This window comes from Salvelinus namaycush, unplaced genomic scaffold (assembly GCF_016432855.1).
Source record: "Salvelinus namaycush isolate Seneca unplaced genomic scaffold, SaNama_1.0 Scaffold571, whole genome shotgun sequence".
NCBI classification, from domain to species: Eukaryota; Metazoa; Chordata; class Actinopteri; order Salmoniformes; family Salmonidae; genus Salvelinus; species Salvelinus namaycush.
The window spans coordinates 95,141-115,728 of NW_024061277.1; the positions used below are offsets into that span (position 1 = coordinate 95,141).

General features: G+C 46.2%; 1 protein-coding gene across 1 annotated transcript; it reads right to left on the reverse strand.

Annotated features, from left to right (window-relative positions):
• Positions 1-9,576: 9,576 nt before the first annotated feature.
• LOC120041895 (protein FAM131A-like) lies at positions 9,577-16,871 on the reverse strand (the record flags this gene model as incomplete). The annotated part of the gene is made up of 6 exons (XM_038986756.1): positions 16,790-16,871; positions 16,198-16,380; positions 11,090-11,221; positions 10,377-10,387; positions 9,869-10,152; positions 9,577-9,820 (listed from the first exon to the last, which is right to left on the reverse strand). Coding segments are annotated over exons 1-6 (924 nt in total), but the record flags the coding sequence as incomplete, so codon positions are not given.
• Positions 16,872-20,588: the final 3,717 nt, after the last annotated feature.

Genomic DNA, 20,588 nt, shown 5'->3' on the forward strand with positions numbered 1-20,588 from the left:
GACCGAATACAAACAGTGTAGCTATTCCCTCCGCAAGGCAATCAAACAAGCAAAGTGTCAGTATAGAGACAAAGTAGAGTCGCAATTCAACAGCTCAAACACAAGAAAAATGTGGCAGGGTCTACAGTCAATCACGGATTACAAAAAGAAAACCGGACATCGACGTCTTGCTCCCAGACAAATTAAACAACTTCTTTGCTCGCTTTGAGAACAATACAGTGCCACTGACACGGCCCGCTACCAAAGCCTGTCGGCTCTCCTTCACCGTGGCCAATGTGAGTAAAACATTTAAACGTGTTAACCCTCGCAAGGCTGCCGGCCCAGATGGCATCCCTAGCCGCGTCCTGGCTGGTGTGTTTATTGACATATTTAATCAATCCCTATCCCAGTCTGCTGTGTCCACATGCTTCAAGATGGCCACCATTGTTTGTGTTCCCAAGAAAGCTAAGGTAACTGAACTAAATGACTATTGCCTCGTAGCACTCACTTCTGTCATCATGAAGTGCTTTGAGAGACTAGTCAAGCATCATATCACCTCCACCATACCTGTCACCCTAGACCCAATTTGCATGCCTCCCCAATAGGTCCACAGACGATGCAATCACCATCACACTGCACACTGCCCTATCCCATCTGGACAAGAGGAGTACCTATGTAAGAATGCTGTTCATTGACTACAGCTCAGCATTTAACATCACAGTACCCTCCAAACTTGTCATTAATAAGCTTGTGACCCTGGGTCTCGACCCCACCCTGTGCAATTGGGTCCTGGACTTCCTGACGGGCCGCCCTCAGGTGGTGAGGGTAAGAAACAATATCTCCACCCCGCTGATCCTCAACACTGGGGCCCCACAAGGGTGCGTTCTCAGCCCTCTCCTGTACTCCCTGTTCACCCATGACTGCATGGCCATGCACGCCTCCAATTCAATCGTTAAGTTTGCAGACGACACCACAGTGGTAGGCTTGATTACCAACAACGACGAGACGGCCTACAGGGAGGAGGTGAGGATACTCAAGATGTGGATGCAGGAAAATAACCTCTCACTCAACGTCAACAAAACAAAGGAGATGATCGTGGACTTCAGGAAATAGCAGAGGGAGACGGGACAGCAGTGGAGAAGGTGGAAAGTTTTAAGCTCCTCGGCGTACACGGACAAACTGAAATGGTCCAGGCGCAACAGCGCCTCTTCAACCTCAGGAGGCAGAAGAAATTTGGCTTGTCACCTAAAACCCTCACAAACTTTTATAGATGCACAATCAAGAGCATCCTGTCGGCTGTATCATTGCCTGGTACGGCAACTGCTCCGCCCACAACCGTAAGGCTCTCCAGAGGGTAGTGAGGTCTGCACAACGCATCATCGGGGGCAAACTACGTGCCCTCCAGGACACCTACAGCACCCGATGTCACAGGAAGGCCAAAAAGATCATCAAGGACAACAACCACCCGAGCCACTGCCTGTTCACACCGCTATCATCCAGAAGGCGAGGTCAGTACAGGTGCATCAAAGCCGGGACCGAGAGACTGAAAAACAGCTTCTCTCTAACATAGAGAGGCTGCTGCCAACATACAGACTCAAATCTGTGGCCACTAAATTTAATAAATGGATTTAATAAAGGTATCGCTAGTCACTTTAAATAACGGCACTTTAATAATGTCTACAAATCCTACATTACCCATCTCATATGTATATACTGTATTCTATACCATCTACTGCATCTTGCCTATGCCGCACGGCCATTGCTCATCCATATATTTATATGTACATATTCTTATTCATCCCTTTACATTTGTGTGTATAAGGTAGTGTTTGTGAATTTGTTAGATTACTTGTTAGATATTACTGCACTGTCGGAACTAGTTGCTACACTCGCATTAACATCTGCTAACCATGTGTATGTGACCAATAAAATTTGATTTGATGACACTGGAACTCCAGATCACGGCTGGTTGTGATACAGCCCGGGATCAAACCAGGGTCTGTAGTGACACCTCTAGCATTGAGATGCAGTGCCTTAGACCGCTGCGCCACCTGGGAGCCCCAGATACATTCAGCAGCTTCTTGGAATCCTATGTGATTGCTCAGTCCTTTCCACAAACTCTACGACATTCATCTTCCTTTTTTACCCATAATTCCCTCCTTCGAGTCAGGAAATCACACAATTATACCAAGTAAGAATTTCATTTTTTTTGCAAAGAACATTAAGGATAATTTATTAAGAACTTCAAATTATGCCAGGTGCAGCAAACAAAAGCCAGTCCAGTCCATTTTTTAAATCAAGTGGCAATATTCAAAGTAGTACATTCAGACAAAAGAATGAGAGAAAATAAATAAATGAGAGGAAAATAAATGAGAGAATGGTGATAAAAGATCTCTGAGGGATTAGAGGTGTGTGTGTGTGTGTGTGTGTGTGCGTGTGTGTGTGTGTGTGTGTGAGAGAGAGAGTAATGGTAGAGATGAAGATTCACAGTTACCAGTAAGAGGGGCAACAGGAAGAAGTGACATGGTACTCTGGTTCTTATAGTTGTAGGTTTTGTTTCGTGGTTATCTTGCTTCTGGCGAATAGTAGGAGACTGAGTGCTCTTGGTATATTGCATCCTTTCACATATAAAGTTGTTGCATTTCCTTCATGGACTCTGTATTTCAGTTGCATTCAGACAAGGGAATTACAGCAGAGTCTGTGTGTATACAAGTGTGTTTTAATGTGTGTCTGTGTATGTGTGTGTTTTTAGATGCATGTGTATGTGTTTAGATGTGCGTTTGTGTGTGCACCAGAGCCACGACATTACCTTGGTGTCACCTCACCGCCCAGCACATAGGGAATTGTGGGTAGTTTTAATTAAGCACTGCTGTGGCGGTAGAGGCTAATGTGGGTTAAACACAGCCCAATTCTCCTCTCCCAGCTTTACTCTCTAATCTGTGAAGATTACACTATAGCTCTCCAATGAGACATTTACAGCAGACTGCTGTTGCCTCCTAGTTTTGTATGCAGGGCCTGTAGTGTCTAGATGTTCAACAGAAAGCCTGTAGTGTCTAGATGTTCAACAGAAAGCCTGTAGTGTCTAGATGTTCAACAGAAAGCCTGTAGTATCTAGATGTTCAACAGAAAGCCTGTAGTGTCTAGATGTTCAACAGAAAGCCTGTAGTATCTAGATGTTCAACAGAAAGCCTGTAGTATCTAGATGTTCAACAGAAAGCCTGTAGTATCTAGATGTTCAACAGAAAGCCTGTAGTGTCTAGATGTTCAACAGAAAGCCTGTAGTGTCTAGATGTTCAACAGAAAGCCTGTAGTGTCTAGATGTTCAACATAAAGCCTGTAGTGTCTAGATGTTCAACAGAAAGCCTGTAGTATCTAGATGTTCAACAGAAAGCCTGTAGTGTCTAGATGTTCAACAGAAAGCCTGTAGTATCTAGATGTTCAACAGAAAGCCTGTAGTGTCTAGATGTTCAACAGAAAGCCTGTAGTGTCTAGATGTTCAACAGAAAGCCTGTAGTGTCTAGATGTTCAACAGAAAGCCTGTAGTGTCTAGATGTTCAACAGAAAGCCTGTAGTGTCTAGATGTTCAACAGAAAGCCTGTAGTATCTAGATGTTCAACAGAAAGCCTGTAGTATCTAGATGTTCAACAGAAAGCCTGTAGTGACTAGATGTTCAACAGAAAGCCTGTAGTGTCTAGATGTTCAACAGAAAGCCTGTAGTGTCTAGATGTTCAACAGAAAGCCTGTAGTATCTAGATGTTCAACAGAAAGCCTGTAGTGTCTAGATGTTCAACAGAAAGCCTGTAGTATCTAGATGTTCAACAGAAAGCCTGTAGTATCTAGATGTTCAACAGAAAGCCTGTAGTATCTAGATGTTCAACAGAAAGCCTGTAGTATCTAGATGTTCAACAGAAAGCCTGTAGTGTCTAGATGTTCAACAGAAAGCCTGTAGTGTCTAGATGTTCAACAGAAAGCCTGTAGTGTCTAGATGTTCAACAGAAAGCCTGTAGTGTCTAGATGTTCAACAGAAAGCCTGTAGTATCTAGATGTTCAACAGAAAGCCTGTAGTGTCTAGATGTTCAACAGAAAGCCTGTAGTATCTAGATGTTCAACAGAAAGCCTGTAGTGTCTAGATGTTCAACAGAAAGCCTGTAGTGTCTAGATGTTCAACAGAAAGCCTGTAGTGTCTAGATGTTCAACAGAAAGCCTGTAGTGTCTAGATGTTCAACAGAAAGCCTGTAGTATCTAGATGTTCAACAGAAAGCCTGTAGTATCTAGATGTTCAACAGAAAGCCTGTAGTGACTAGATGTTCAACAGAAAGCCTGTAGTGTCTAGATGTTCAACAGAAAGCCTGTAGTATCTAGATGTTCAACAGAAAGCCTGTAGTATCTAGATGTTCAACAGAAAGCCTGTAGTATCTAGATGTTCAACAGAAAGCCTGTAGTATCTAGATGTTCAACAGAAAGCCTGTAGTGTCTAGATGTTCAACAGAAAGCCTGTAGTATCTAGATGTTCAACAGAAAGCCTGTAGTATCTAGATGTTCAACAGAAAGCCTGTAGTGTCTAGATGTTCAACAGAAAGCCTGTAGTGTCTAGATGTTCAACAGAAAGCCTGTAGTATCTAGATGTTCAACAGAAAGCCTGTAGTATCTAGATGTTCAACAGAAAGCCTGTAGTGTCTAGATGTTCAACAGAAAGCCTGTAGTATCTAGATGTTCAACAGAAAGCCTGTAGTGTCTAGATGTTCAACAGAAAGCCTGTAGTATCTAGATGTTCAACAGAAAGCCTGTAGTATCTAGATGTTCAACAGAAAGCCTGTAGTGTCTAGATGTTCAACAGAAAGCCTGTAGTGTCTAGATGTTCAACAGAAAGCCTGTAGTATCTAGATGTTCAACAGAAAGCCTGTAGTATCTAGATGTTCAACAGAAAGCCTGTAGTGTCTAGATGTTCAACAGAAAGCCTGTAGTATCTAGATGTTCAACAGAAAGCCTGTAGTATCTAGATGTTCAACAGAAAGCCTGTAGTGTCTAGATGTTCAACAGAAAGCCTGTAGTATCTAGATGTTCAACATAAAGCCTGTAGTATCTAGATGTTCAACAGAAAGCCTGTAGTATCTAGATGTTCAACAGAAAGCCTGTAGTATCTAGATGTTCAACAGAAAGCCTGTAGTATCTAGATGTTCAACAGAAAGCCTGTAGTATCTAGATGTTCAACAGAAAGCCTGTAGTATCTAGATGTTCAACAGAAAGCCTGTAGTGTCTAGATGTTCAACAGAAAGCCTGTAGTATCTAGATGTTCAACAGAAAGCCTGTAGTATCTAGATGTTCAACAGAAAGCCTGTAGTATCTAGATGTTCAACAGAAAGCCTGTAGTGTCTAGATGTTCAACAGAAAGCCTGTAGTATCTAGATGTTCAACAGAAAGCCTGTAGTATCTAGATGTTCAACAGAAAGCCTGTAGTGACTAGATGTTCAACAGAAAGCCTGTAGTATCTAGATGTTCAACAGAAAGCCTGTAGTATCTAGATGTTCAACAGAAAGCCTGTAGTATCTAGATGTTCAACAGAAAGCCTGTAGTATCTAGATGTTCACCTTATGGTTGTGGGGTGCTGAGGCAGTGACTCTCCCAAGCTCAGTCTAAGAGGAAGCTAGGCTAGGGCGATGGGACCACTGCAGGTTGAATATCCATATTCTACAGTGCATATCCACTCCTCCCACTCTCCACTGCCACCGTCTGTCAGAGGTTTTGATGTGTTTTTTTTCTAACGCTGCTCTCCCGGCTGTTTCTATTACACACACACACACACACACAGAACGTCACACACACACACAACCACACACAGAGAATCTGGAGCAGTAGTGAGAGCCTCTTGCTGTGATAAGTGCCCAATGTCAGTGCTGGCCTGGAGCAACAGGCCACACACAGAACATGTGGCCTCTCTCTCTCTCTACAAACACACATAGGACATGCCTCGATTTCAAATCCATCTGTGCCGCACTAGGATAGAGACACTCATTCCCATTGGTTGGCGCAGTATAAATCATAGAACATTGATCCAATCACAGGACAGTGGTGCCACCCCGTTACATCACCCTCCTCTTATAGCAACCACTAGAAGCTTTTTGGGGCAATTAACCTCAAAATACTCATATTAGGTCAGAGGGGGAAGGAGAGACAGGAAAGATAGAGACACACGGCAGGAGAGGAAAAAAGAAAGAAGGAGACATCTCCCATTGCTCTACGTGTCCATCAGTTGTTTTTCATCATCGCTGGCTAATTGCCTGTCGACAAAGGTAGCATTCAGCTCTGATGTCTCCCAGTTCTATAAGAAAGGGCTCCTGTGGATAAGGACAGGGGAGAAAGGAAGGAAGGAAGGAAGGGAAGGAGAGATAGAAGGAGAGGGAAACAGACTGAAAGGGTGAAAGTGGGAGACAGGAGATGCAGGAGAAAAAGGACAGAAACAGAGAGGAGCATGGGACGAGAAAGGGTAGAGAAAATGAGACAGACGGAGACAGAGAGGGAGAGTGTGTGTAACAGCTGTGTGTGAACGAGATGCCCGGAACCAAGGTGCCCGTCACACACCACCAGGGAGGCACTTTCAGTGAGTGCGCCATGCAGCCAGACTTGGGGGACAGAAAACAATGCAACACACGTCACTGCATCAGGACAAATTCACAACCTTGTCGGGCCGCAAACATCCCCTCTCTGTAATGTCAGTGAAAAGACAGTGACGCAGTGTCCCTTCAACTAAATAATACTCAAACCCTCCAATCCTCTAAACACCAGGATCTAACCTTCCACAAGTCTAGTTTCACTTTTAACCCTTGACCTTGTCAAAGAGGAGGTCCACTACCATACGAGCATCTTTGTACAGCTGTAATTGAGGCAGGTAGACAAACAGTGCTCTGCTCACTGTTCCATTAAGTTAATTGAGTTGCTGATAAGTGAGAAACTCGTACCCCAAACAGTCTTGTCAACCATGATAAATGGATGCACAGAACACTGCATTAGAATAGACAGCATTACCAGACGCATTCTAGAAAAACCACCTAGCTGTTGTAGTGTCTTTCTACATACTGTGAATTGTTCTGTGTAGAACCATAATGTAAATGTCAGCATGTTGTGGATGTCAAGTGGATCTATAGCTCTGACTCAGTGGTGGGTTAACGTTTGTCATTGGACAGAATGAATGGAACTGACCTGACCGTATTGCCAATCAGAACACAGGAGGTCAAAGGTTATAAATGAATGCATAGGCGTAATGGTTCCCCCTGAGTTTAATTTGTGTCTCAGACTCATTCAGTCCACTAGTTGTTAGAGGTGTCATCATCAAATAATTCAGTTGATTTGTTTCAAATCATGGTGCTAAAATGTATGACGCCACCTCTACTTTTAAACATCTCTCTGTCCTAATGGCAGAATGTCAACAACAAAAAACATTTTTGTTTCCAAAAAGCGAGCTCGGTAATTGGTCTGATGTCCTTTCCAAAAGCATGTAGGCCAAGCCTTTTACCTTCAGTCAGAACATTGCTATACTAAAACACTGTTTAAAGGGAATCGCTGCATTAGGGGTTTTTGGAGCGGACACACAAATGCAAGCTTGATGACCGTGTATTATTTTACCACACACACATACACACAGAGGCTTTCCTGAACAATCAGTGAAGAGCTGAAGAGGTGAGCTGAGCACTAATTCTGTGCTTTAATCGGGAATACATTTCCTTACACACGTGCGCACACACACACACACACACACACACACACACACACACACACACACACACACACACACACACACACACACACACACACACACACACACACACAGTAGTTCGCTGAGATAGAGGATGAGTGAGCAGTGGCTTGTTGTGTAGGGCTGGGATATACTGACACTCTGAACCAATGGGACTTCCTGAGTTGTATGAGTGACCAATTTAAGGTTCCTCAGATCACCATGGCAATGGAATGATTTAGATTTATTTACAAAAAATGCCCTTTTCCTGACATCGTTTGAAAAAGAATGGAAATAAACGTGGAATTTTGCTTTAGGAGCAGCTATGACAGGAAAGAAAGAAGTCCGATATAATTACAAAGACAAGAAAATATTTCCATTGAGGATCATGTCAATAACAAACCGTATCACAGTATCCCCTTTCCAAATAAAATAAAACATTTTTTTGTTCACATTTGTATTTTTTTCCCGGTATACTATATCACACAGTGATAACAAAGAAAGGAGAAATCTACAGCCACGTTAGCTTCGTGCAAAAAACACATACACTGGCACGCCGCATAGGCAAAGATTAAAGCAAAACAATGCATACAAAAATATAGAAAATCTCCAATGCAACTCAACACCTCACTGAAAACTAGCTTTCTGTCTTTGTACAACAATTTCTCCACCAAACACCATCTCTTTCACCAAATGGTCACTTCTGGAACATTCTATTTGTGTTTTTGTCTTCGTTGTTTTTTAAGACCATTGGCCTTCCATATAGGAAACCATAGAACCAAAAACAAAATCCGGTAGCTATAGTATGTCATTATGACGGTTAGTCATCATGATATTCAGAATATTTATAATAACAACAACATGTTGAATGATAGAAAACTAGTACAATAAAAGCATATCAAATACATATTTCCTGTCACTTTTAAGACATTCCAGCATTTGCTCATAACTGTTGGTGACAGGTTACATACGGTAGTTTGGCATACTCAGCAAGCCATGCCCAGAAGGATGCTAGGGGTCGTGCTCCCCTGTTCAGACGTTGCATGCATCATCCAATTGTTGTGTGCCACATCATCGACTGTGCCGTCAGACACCAGATTTAAATAACTATCCAGATTTAGGATGATCTGGCACGCGTCAGCAATGCCTGGGCAGAGGAACACGGCTTACATCTCTTGCAAAAGAGAGGAGGGGTTTCAGGTTTCAGGATGCAGTGGAACCTGTCCACCAATGGGATACATTGTATCTGGGTGGGGGCGGGGGAAGGGTGGGGTTATACAGAACAGCCCAAACTGCAAACCGACGTGCTCAAGACCAGGTCAGCACACAAGTTCAGTTCAGCACTTGCAAACACATGCAAAGATATTTCATAGTTTTAAGATTCAGTCTTTTTCTGTCTTTTTTAGTTTTTAGCAGTCTCTCGCTTTCTTGTTGTGTGTGGGTGGAGCACTGAACCCCACTGGCCAATCCATGGGCTTCTTACTGAAACCACAGACCAATTGTTGGGCTTCTTATTGAAGGCTGTGACAGCCAGTCCAGCTCTCCTGCTTCACATTGATAGAAAAGATTGTTTGGACGCCTCAAGACAAAAATATATTGATACATATCAAATCGTCAGGGGGCAGGCAGGTAGGGGATCGAAATGATGCCATAAGGCCAAGACAGAGGGGTTACACAGCAGTAAGAGTTCAAGTCATGAAATAAAACATGCAGACAGGTTTAAACATGTCAGAGGCCATGTGAGGGACGGAGAGATGGACAGGCTTAACATATCAGAGGCCAAGGGAGGGACGAAGAGATGGACAGAGAAACAATGGATTAAACAAAAATCAATGACATTGGTTTCCTTGCTCTCTCTCCCTCTCCTCCTCCTCCTTTTCCTCCTCTTCCTCCTCTTCATCCTCGTCCAGAGACACCACCCCGGAGGAGGCTACGTCTGAGACCTTCCTGTGGGTGGCATAGTCAGGTGGGTACACCTCACCATCTCCTTCTCCCTGGCACACGGTGCCCTCGTAGTCTTTGCAGGGCGTATCGTCATCCTCCCCGGGTGACAGGTAGGTCTCGGAGTAGGTCACAGAGTAGCAGGGCGACTCCCCCCCCCCCGGCCGGCCCCTCCCACCCCCCAGGCTGTTGAAGTCCCCTCCCCCTCTAACCCCCTGCCCCACCCTCTGGAGGCGGGCCAACAGCAGCTCCTCCCCCCCTTGCAGGGCCGAGAGGATCTTGGCAGCCAGCTCGGCGGTGTTACCGTAGTTGATGCCGCAGTGATGGGTGAGATCTCGCAGTAAGGGGTGTTGCTCGTCCAGGCTGCAGAGGCTGGAGCAGATGGTGTCTGTGGAAGTGGGCGAGGGCCTGTCTCCTCTACCTGCTCCCTCGCAGCACGGCCCCCGCAGACCCAGGTGCTGACACACCTGACTGTGAAGAAGGTCCCTCAGGTAGGGGGGCACCTCTGGAGCCAGAGAGGGGGGAGAAGAGAGACAGTGAGTGTACTGAATGACCCTGCCTATTGTCTTACCATGCCTGATGAGGTCAGGTCACGTGGTCAGGAAAAACTAGGAGCCCTACTGATGAGAGAGCAATGTATTGTTCGGGAATGACAGGAGACACGTTAAATAGTCAAACTGACTTATCAGGCTAAATCTGGAAAGGGTGGAGGTTATAGGATGCAAGCTGATCCTAGATCTTTGCCTTTGGGGCAACTTCTCACCCATATAGTGTTACGGAATAAAATACGTCATACTAAATGAAAATAAATGACATTATCAAGCAAAACAAAGCAGTCATATTTGGTGCAGTGGAGTAAGCAATCAGCATAAAAGCATTGGCATCCCCACAATAGTACACACAAACATTCACAAACACACACACACTAAATGTATAGTCCACTCACACAACCAACAAACTCATATAGCAACCCCACCCCCCTGTCTGCAGCAAAGGAATCAAATTAAACTTGCATGTGGGATATCAAATTGCGCCGGGGAACAACATTTTTTGTGAGAGGATGAAAGTAGGGCACTGGGACAATCAGAGTTTCAGACAGCTTCATCACCACACAGTTAGAGGAGACAGGGAGGTGGGGGGATGGGGAGAAAGGATGTGCAAGACCTGGAGTAGGGGGTAGGAATAAATGAAGGTATGAGAAAGGAGGACCATGCATTCTTCAGTGATACTCCAGTTGTAATAGGGTAGTATTGGCTCAAATTTGGAAGTTGAAAAAGTTGGTATCGTTTTGGAGGTGGTCTGATTATGATAGTTAGTTAATATGTGTGTGTGTGTGTGTGTGTGTGTGTGTGTGTGTGTGTGTGTGTGTGTGTGTGTGTGTGTGTGTGTGTGTGTGTGTGTGTGTGTGTGTGTGTGTGTGTGTGTGTGTGTGTACAGTACCCGTGCTTTGTGTTGTGGGCTCGTTGGCGGGAATGAAGTCCTCATCATATGAGTCGTCATTAGAGTCATCTCCATCCACAGACGACCAGGCTCTCAGCTTTGCCTCCGCTATGGCAAACTGCTCCGCCACACCTGAAACACACATTTGTTAGACATCATATTCACCAACATTTAATACACACATACATACACTACATACACTCACATACAGGTTAGACATCATTTTAACAAAAATTCAATACACACACACACACACACACAAACACACACATTCACACACAGGTCAGACATCGAGCCCTGTCACTGAGTGCCCATGATGATGCAGGCATATGCTTTTTGATTGACAGGTCTTTTCTGTGGAAGACAGAGTACAGGGATAGACTGACATCACAGCAAGGTTCTAAACCGGAGTGGTCGTAGATCATACAAACATATAAACATGTCACCTGGGTATATATGCAAACACTGCAAATAATTCACACACACAAATCACAGGTACAGTGCATTCGGAAAGTATTCAGATCCTTTGACTTTTTCCACATTTTGTTACGTTACAACCTTACTCTAAAATTGATTTGAACACATTTTTTTCTCATTAATCTACACACAATACTTTTAGACATTTTTGCAAATTTATTACAAATAAAAACAGATACCTTATTCAGACCCTATGCTATGAGCCTCGAAATTGAGCTCAGGTGCATCCTGTTTCCATTGATCATCCTTGAGATGTTTCTACAACTTGATTGGAGTCCACCTGTGGTAAATTCAATTGATTGGACATTATTTAGAAAGGCACACACCTGTCTATATAAGATCCCACAGTTGACAGTGCATGTCAGCGCAAAAACAAGGAATTGTCCATAGAGCACCGAGACAGGATTGTGTCGAGGCACAGATCTGGGGAAGAGTACCAAAACAATTCTGCATTGAAGGTCCCCAATAATACAATGTCCTCCATCATTCTTAAATGGAAGAAGTTTGGAACCACCAAGACTCTTCCTAGAGCTGGCCGCCCAGCCGAACTGAGCAATCGGGGGAGAAAGGCCTTGGTCAGGGAAGTGACCAAGAAACCAATGGTCACTGACAGAACTCCAGAGTTCCTCTATGGATATGGGAGAACCTTCCAGAAAGACAACCGCCTCTGCAGCACTCCACCAATCAGGCCTTTATGGTAGAGTGGCCAGACGGAAGCCACTCCTCAGTAAAAGGCACATGACAGCCCACTTGGAGTTTGCCAAAAGGCACCTAAAGGACTCTGGCCATGAGAAACAAGATTCTCTGGTCTGATGAAACCAATGATTGAACTCTTTGGCCTGAATGCCAAGTGTCACATCTGGAGGAAACCTGGCACCATCCCTATGGTGAAGCATGGTGGTGGCAGCGTCATGCTGTGGGGATGTTTTTCAGTGGCAGGGACTGGGAGACAAGTCAAGATCGAGGGAAAGATGAACAGAGCAAAGTACAGAGAGATCATGATGAAAACCTGCTCCAGAGCGCTCAGGACTTCAGACTGGAGCGAAGGTTCACCTTCCAACAGAACAACGACCCTAAGCACGCAGACAAAACAACGCAGGAGTGGCTTCAGGACAAGTCCTTGGTTGTCCTTGAGTGGCCCAGCCAGAGCCCGGACTTGAACCCGATCGAACATCTCTGGAGAGACCTGAAGATAGCTGTGCAGCAATGCTACCCATCCACCCTGACAAAAATTGAGGGGATCTGCAGAGAAGAATGTGAGAAACTCCTCAAATACAGGTGTGCCAAGCTTGTAGTGTCATAGTTAAACAGACTGAGGCTGTAATCTCTGCCAAAGGTGCTTCAACAAAGTACTGAGTAAAGGGTCTGAATAGTTATGTAAATGTGATATGAGTTTTGTATTTTAAATACATTTGCACAAAAAAATTAAAACCTCTTTTAACTATGTCATTATGGGGTATTGTGTGTAGATGGATGAGTGAAAATTGTTTAAATCCATTTTAGAATAAGGCTGTAACGTAACAAAATGTAGAAAAAGTCAAGGGGTTTGAATACTTTCCGAATGCACTGTAACACAATCAGAAATGTGAGATTGGCCTCCCGAGTAGTGCAGTAGTCTAAGGCACTGCATCGCAGTGCTAGCTGTGCCACTAGAGATTCTGGGTTCGAGTCCAGACTCTGTCGCAGCCGGCCGCAACCAGGAGACCCATGGGGCGGCGTACAATTGGCCCAGCGTCGTCCAGGTTAGGGAGGGTTTGGCCAGCAGGGATGTCCTTGTCCAATCGCGCACTAGCGACTTCTGTGGTGGGCCGGGCGCAGTGCACGCTGACACAATCGCCAGGTGTACGGTGTTCCCTCCGACACATCGGAGTGGCTTGGTGTGTCAAGAAGCAGTGTGGCTTGGTTGGGTTGTGTTTCGGAGGACGCACGGCTCTCGACCTTCGCTTCCGTACGGGAGTTGCAGCGATGAGACAAGACTGTAAATACCAATTGGATACCACAAAATTGGGGAGAAAAGGGTATTAGGTAGCCCAGCGGGGTGTGGCAGGTAGCCCAGTGGGGTGTGGCAGGTAGCCCAGTGGGGTGTGGCAGGTAGCCCAGCGGGGTGTGGCAGGTAGCCCAGTGGGGTGTGGCAGGTAGCCCAGCGGGGTGTGGCAGGTAGCCCAGTGGGGTGTGGCAGGTAGCCCAGCGGGGTGGCAGGTAGCCCAGCAGAGTGGCAGGTAGCCCAGCGTGGTGGCAGGTAGCCCAGCAGAGTGGCAGGTAGCCCAGCTGGGTGGCAGGTAGCCCAGCGGGGTGGCAGGTAGCCCAGCGGGGTGTGGCAGGTAGCCCAGCGGGGTGGCAGGTAGCTCAGCAGAGTGGCAGGTAGCCCAGCTGGGTGGCAGGTAGCCCAGCAGAGTGGCAGGTAGCCCAGCGGGGGGTGGCAGGTAGCCCAGCGGGGGGTGACAGGTAGCCCAGCGGGGGGTGGCAGGTAGCCCAGCGGGGGGTGGCAGGTAGCCCAGCAGAGTGGCAGGTAGCCCAGCGGGGGGTGGCAGGTAGCCCAGCAGGGGGTGGCAGGTAGCCCAGCGGGGGGTGGCAGGTAGCCCAGCGGGGGGTGACAGGTAGCCCAGCGAGGGGTGGCAGGGAGCCTAGTGGTTAGAGCATTGGGCCAGTAACTGAACGGTCGCTAGTTTGAATCTTCGCGCCGACAAGGTGAAAAATCGGCTGATGTTTCCTTGAGCAAGGCACTTAACTCTAATTGTCAATAATGACCACTCTCTGAGGGTGTCTCAGGGAGAGTTGGGATATGCAAAAATATTTCCAACTCACACGTGTATTAATATACACATGTACATGAAATAGCACAAATAAAAACACACACAGGGGACACGGTGATCGTGGGTTTCTCTATGGCTGAGGTGACTCGGCATGTGACAGAGCCAGTGTTCCGGAGAGACAAACTGACCAATCACCTCCAATCACTGTCACGAGCTAGCCAATCACAAATTACCTCTTTCTCTCGGCTGCTCCAATGGCCTTCCTTTCCTCATTCCTCTCCTCTCTTTTGTATTCCATCCAATCCCTCTCTTTTCTCATTCCTCTCTTCTCATTTATTTCTCCTCTCTCTCCCTCAGCCACACGTGTTCCTCTCCTTTCCTCATTCATCTCATTTTCCTTTGCATTTCAATCTCCCTCTTTTTCACCTCATTTCGATTTCATCTCTCTCTCTCTCTTTCGCTCTCTCTTTCTTTCCCCATCCCTCTCATCTCATTTCAATTTAAATTCTCTCTATTTCCCTCTCCGCTGTTCTCTGCTGTCATGTGTTCTGTATTCATGTGTTGGTTCACACAGAGATCGATTCTCCCATTCATATTCTACAGTGGCTCAGCCCTAAACTCAGCCTTCACACACAGGGAGGCCCATCCTCCAACATATACCGCTAGTCTCTTTCTGTTTCTCATTGTCTTTCTCCATCTTATACACACAAGGTTTACACCCATGCTGCATACACACAGTAACATTTGACACACTCACACAGATACAAACACACACTGAAAAGTACACTCTTCTATTTTCCCTCTCACACTCACAAACAGTCTAAAGGGTGAAATAAGCTCCTGTCGGTCAGGGCAGACAGCCAGACTCCTGCAGGGGGAGAACCAATATCCAAGAGTGTGTGTGTGTGTGTGTGTGTGTGTGTGTGTGTGTGTGTGTGTGTGTGTGTGTGTGTGTGTGTGTGTGTGTGTGTGTGTGTGTGTTAGAGAGAGGCCGAGACAGAGATGTGTGTGTGTTGGCACGTACTGGTCCATCAATAGGACAACCCCACATGGACAGAACCACCACTGTAACTCCCATTCAGCTGGCTTAATCTATCATGAGAGCCAGCAAACACACACACACACACAAATACATACCATATACAGTGCATACATAGTCAAAAACCTTCCGACACATTTACCCTTGTGCTCTCTCCCATAATTGAAAACAAATCACTTCTACCAAACAGTCACACATTTACACTCTCCCATATACAGTACATTACATTCACTGTAAAGTCACCCAAGCCCAGCTAAAGTTCAAAAGGAGCCAGAGATGTCAGCACTTTGACCAGGGTTCTGACAGAGTGGACAGGCACATGAAGATGATGTAAGAGGAAGTGAAGGACAAGTGAAATAACCCTGGGGTCAGCTGGATGTGAAGGTGGAATCAGAAGGGGGTAGAAGTGTTTGCATGCCTGTATGTGTGTAAAGGGGCATATTAGGTGAGGAGAGGAGAGGATAGGAGAGGATAGGAGAGGAGACATGAGGAGAGGAGAGGAGAGGAGAGGAGAGGAGAGGAGAGGAGAAAAAAATAAAAAATGAGAGGAGACGAGACGAGGGGCACAGAGAAAAGTGCTCAGTCACGCCGGCACTAGCCAGGAGCAGAACCTTACTGTGCAAATTAACCTTGAGAGGCTGCACTGCAGGGAGGGAGGCAGACAGGAACAGGGGGAAAAATAGTGGCATAGAAAGAAGGGGACAAAAAAACTGAGAGAAAGAGGAACATTGCACAACATTTTAATACCTCAAGTCATTGCTGCAAAAACATTCTCAGTCAACTTACCTGTTAAAGTAAAACTAAATGATCGTAATTATAAACTGGGTAGGGCTACTGACCTGCAGCGAAGCGGGCCTCCTGTTCTCCCTCAGTGAGGTCAGAGTAGTTGTTGAAGTCAGACTCCAGAGCTGTTGGGGTGTCAGTGGGCTTACACCAGCCCTTCCACTCGATCAGGTGGGCCACCCTGCCCTGGGCCATGCCTGTGGGCCTCGTCACATGGTCCTTCATCGCCTGGGAGATGCCTAGAGGTCAAAGATTAGAGGGTAAGTGTCACATACATATAAAATGTAAAGAGTATAGCAGGCAGGCTTTGTTATGTGTGTGTGTGTGTGTGTGTGTGTGTGTGTGTGTGTGTGTGTGTGTGTGTGTGTGTGTGTGTGTGTGTGTGTGTGTGTGTGTGTGTGTGTGTGTGTGTGTGTGTGTGTGTGTGTTTGACAGGTGGCTCGTTACGTGTGGAACAAGACTGACTCTGACGCTGTGGACCCTGACACCACTGACTACCTAATGGGTAAAGGATTGTAGTATTCTGTCAATTCTTCTGTGTATTCTGGAAAGCTGAGTATTTGAAAGTCACAGCAAACATTACTGCTGATTCTTACTGTATATAAATAGACAATAGACACTGTGTTTGTGCGCAATGCTCGTATTTACCATGTAATGAAGATCTGGCTAACGCCGCAATCTCTTGAATGGTAAGTGCTCTTTTCGATTTTGGTAACATTTCAACGGTGTCTTCAACATTTACCTGTGAAGGAAAAAACAACCATTATTAAAGGATGACTCATACACTACATTAATGATGACAAGCAGTGGAGGCCATTATACAGATGTACTGTACATGCTATGACTACCAAGAAATCCTTTCAAACTGATCTAAAAGAACACTCATGTTTTCAAGGTAGAGAAAATACCTGTTTTCATTGTTTTTACACACACACACACACACACACACACACACACACACACACACACACACACACACACACACACACACACACACACACACACACACACACACACACACACACACACACACACACTGCATTAATGATATGAAGGGCCATTGCAAGATTATTATGATGAAACTACAGAACAACCCCCCTCCTCTCTACTCTCCTCCATTGGTCTGTTATGTCCATCCTCTACTCTCCTCCCTTGGTCTGGTATGTCCATCCTCTACTCTCCTCCCTTGGTCTGGTCTATCCATCCTCTACTCTCCTCCATTGGTCTGGTATGTCCATCCTCTACTCTCCTCCCTTGGTCTGGTATGTCCATCCTCTACTCTCCTCCATTGGTCTGGTCTATCCATCCTCTACTCTCCTCCATTGGTCTGGTATGTCCATCCTCTACTCTCCTCCATTGGTCTGTTATGTCCATCCTCTACTCTCCTCCATTGGTCTGTTATGTCCATCCTCTACTCTCCTCCATTGGTCTGGTCTATCCATCCTCTACTCTCCTCCATTGGTCTGGTCTATCCATCCTCTACTCTCCTCCATTGGTCTGGTCTATCCATCCTCTACTCTCCTCCATTGGTCTGGTCTGTCCATCCTCTACTCTCCTCCATTGGTCTGTTATGTCCATCCTCTACTCTCCTCCATTGGTCTGGTATGTCCATCCTCTACTCTCCTCCCTTGGTCTGGTCTATCCATCCTCTATTATCCTCCCTTGGTCTGGTCTATCCATCCTCCACTCTCCGCCATTGGTCTGGTCTGTTAATCCTCTCTACTCTCCTCCCTTGGTCTGGTCTATCCATCCTCTACTCTCCTCCATTGGTCTGTTATGTCCATCCTCTACTCTCCTCCATTGGTCTGTTATGTCCATCCTCTACTCTCCTCCATTGGTCTGGTCTATCCATCCTCTACTCTCCTCCATTGGTCTGGTCTATCCATCCTCTACTCTCCTCCATTGGTCTGGTCTATCCATCCTCTACTCTCCTCCATTGGTCTGGTCTGTCCATCCTCTACTCTCCTCCATTGGTCTGTTATGTCCATCCTCTACTCTCCTCCATTGGTCTGGTATGTCCATCCTCTACTCTCCTCCCTTGGTCTGGTCTATCCATCCTCTATTATCCTCCCTTGGTCTGGTCTATCCATCCTCCACTCTCCTCCATTGGTCTGGTCTGTTAATCCTCTCTACTCTCCTCCCTTGGTCTGTTATGTCCATCCTCTACTCTCCTCCATTGGTCTGGTATGTCCATCCTCTACTCTCCTCCATTGGTCTGTTATGTCCATCCTCTACTCTCCTCCATTGGTCTGGTATGTCCATCCTCTACTCTCCTCCATTGGTCTGTTATGTCCATCCTCTACTCTCCTCCATTGGTCTGGTCTATCCATCCTCTACTCTCCTCCATTGGTCTGGTATGTCCATCCTCTACTCTCCTCCATTGGTCTGTTATGTCCATCCTCTACTCTCCTCCATTGGTCTGTTATGTCCATCCTCTACTCTCCTCCATTGGTCTGGTCTATCTATCCTCTACTCTCCTCCATTGGTCTGTTATGTCCATCCTCTACTCTCCTCCATTGGTCTGTTATGTCCATCCTCTACTCTCCTCCATTGGTCTGGTCTATCCATCCTCTACTCTCCTCCATTGGTCTGGTATGTCCATCCTCTACTCTCCTCCATTGGTCTGGTCTATCCATCCTCTACACTCCTCCATTGGTCTGTTATGTCCATCCTCTACTCTCCTCCATTGGTCTGGTCTATCCATCCTCTACTCTCCTCCATTGGTCTGGTCTATCCACCCTCTACTCTCCTCCATTGGTCTGGTATGTCCATCCTCTACTCTCCTCCATTGGTCTGGTCTGTCCATCCTCTACTCTCCTCCATTGGTCTGTTATGTCCATCCTCTACTCTCCTCCATTGGTCTGGTATGTCCATCCTCTACTCTCCTCCCTTGGTCTATCCATCCTCTATTATCCTCCCTTGGTCTGGTCTATCCATCCTCCACTCTCCTCCATTGGTCTGGTCTGTTAATCCTCTCTACTCTCCTCCCTTGGTCTGGTATGTCCATCCTCTATTCTCCTCCCTTGGTCTGGTCTATCCATCCTCTACTCTCCTCCCTTGGTCTGGTATGTCCATCCTCTACTCTCCACCCTTGATCTGGTCTGTTAATCCTCTCTACTCTCCTCCCTTCGTCTGGTCTATCCATCCTCTACTCTCCTCCATTGGTCTGGTCTGTTAATCCTCTCTACTCTCCTCCCTTGGTCTGGTATGTCCATCCTCTACTCTCCTCCATTGGTCTGGTCTGTTAATCGTCTCTACTCTCCTCCCTTGGTCTGGTCTATCCATCATCTACTCTCCTCCATTGGCCTAGTCTGTTAATCCTCTCTACTCTCCTCCATTGGTCTAGTATGTCCATCCTCTCTACTCTACTCCATTGGTCTGGTCTGTTAATCCTCTCTACTCTCCTCCCTTGGTCTGGTCTATCCATCCTCTACTCTCCTCCATTGGTCTGGTCTGTCCATCCTCTACTCTCCTCCATTGGTCTGTTCTGTCCATCCTCTACTCTCCTCCATTGGTCTGGTATGTCCATCCTCTACTCTCCTCCCTTGGTCTGGTCTATCCGTCCTCTATTATCCTCCCTTGGTCTGGTCTATCCATCCTCCACTCTCCTCCATTGGTCTGGTCTGTTAATCCTCTCTACTCTCCTCCCTTGGTCTGGTATGTCCATCCTCTATTCTCCTCCCTTGGTCTGGTCTATCCATCCTCTACTCTCCTCCCTTGGTCTGGTATGTCCATCCTCTACTCTCCACCCTTGATCTGGTCTGTTAATCCTCTCTACTCTCCTCCCTTCGTCTGGTCTATCCATCCTCTACTCTCCTCCATTGGTCTGGTCTGTTAATCCTCTCTACTCTCCTCCCTTGGTCTGGTATGTCCATCCTCTACTCTCCTCCATTGGTCTGGTCTGTTAATCGTCTCTACTCTCCTCCCTTGGTCTGGTCTATCCATCATCTACTCTCCTCCATTGGCCTAGTCTGTTAATCCTCTCTACTCTCCTCCATTGGTCTAGTATGTCCATCCTCTCTACTCTACTCCATTGGTCTGGTCTGTTAATCCTCTCTACCCTCCTCCCTTGGTCTGGTCTATCCATCATCTACTCTCCTCCATTGGTCTGGTATGTCCATCCTCTCCACTCTACTCCCTTAGTATGGTCTGCCTATCCTGTAAAGTCACACCGCAAACATTGTATCTGGTGTTGACACGCGCTTTTGTTCACCATTGCTTTTTATAGCCTAGTTTGGTCCACGTGTCTATAATGTAGACAGTTAGCTGATCCCACGTCAATCTACGTTTGTGCATAGTTAATTCATGAAGGTAGAATCATTAGCAGCAGAAGCAGAACGTAATGACATTTTTTCGGGCGCTCTAAATACTGAAACGTTTTCAAACAGCCCTGAGACAGGGGCTCTGCGAGCTCAGATGTTCCCGCGCTGGCGATTATGTCAACCAC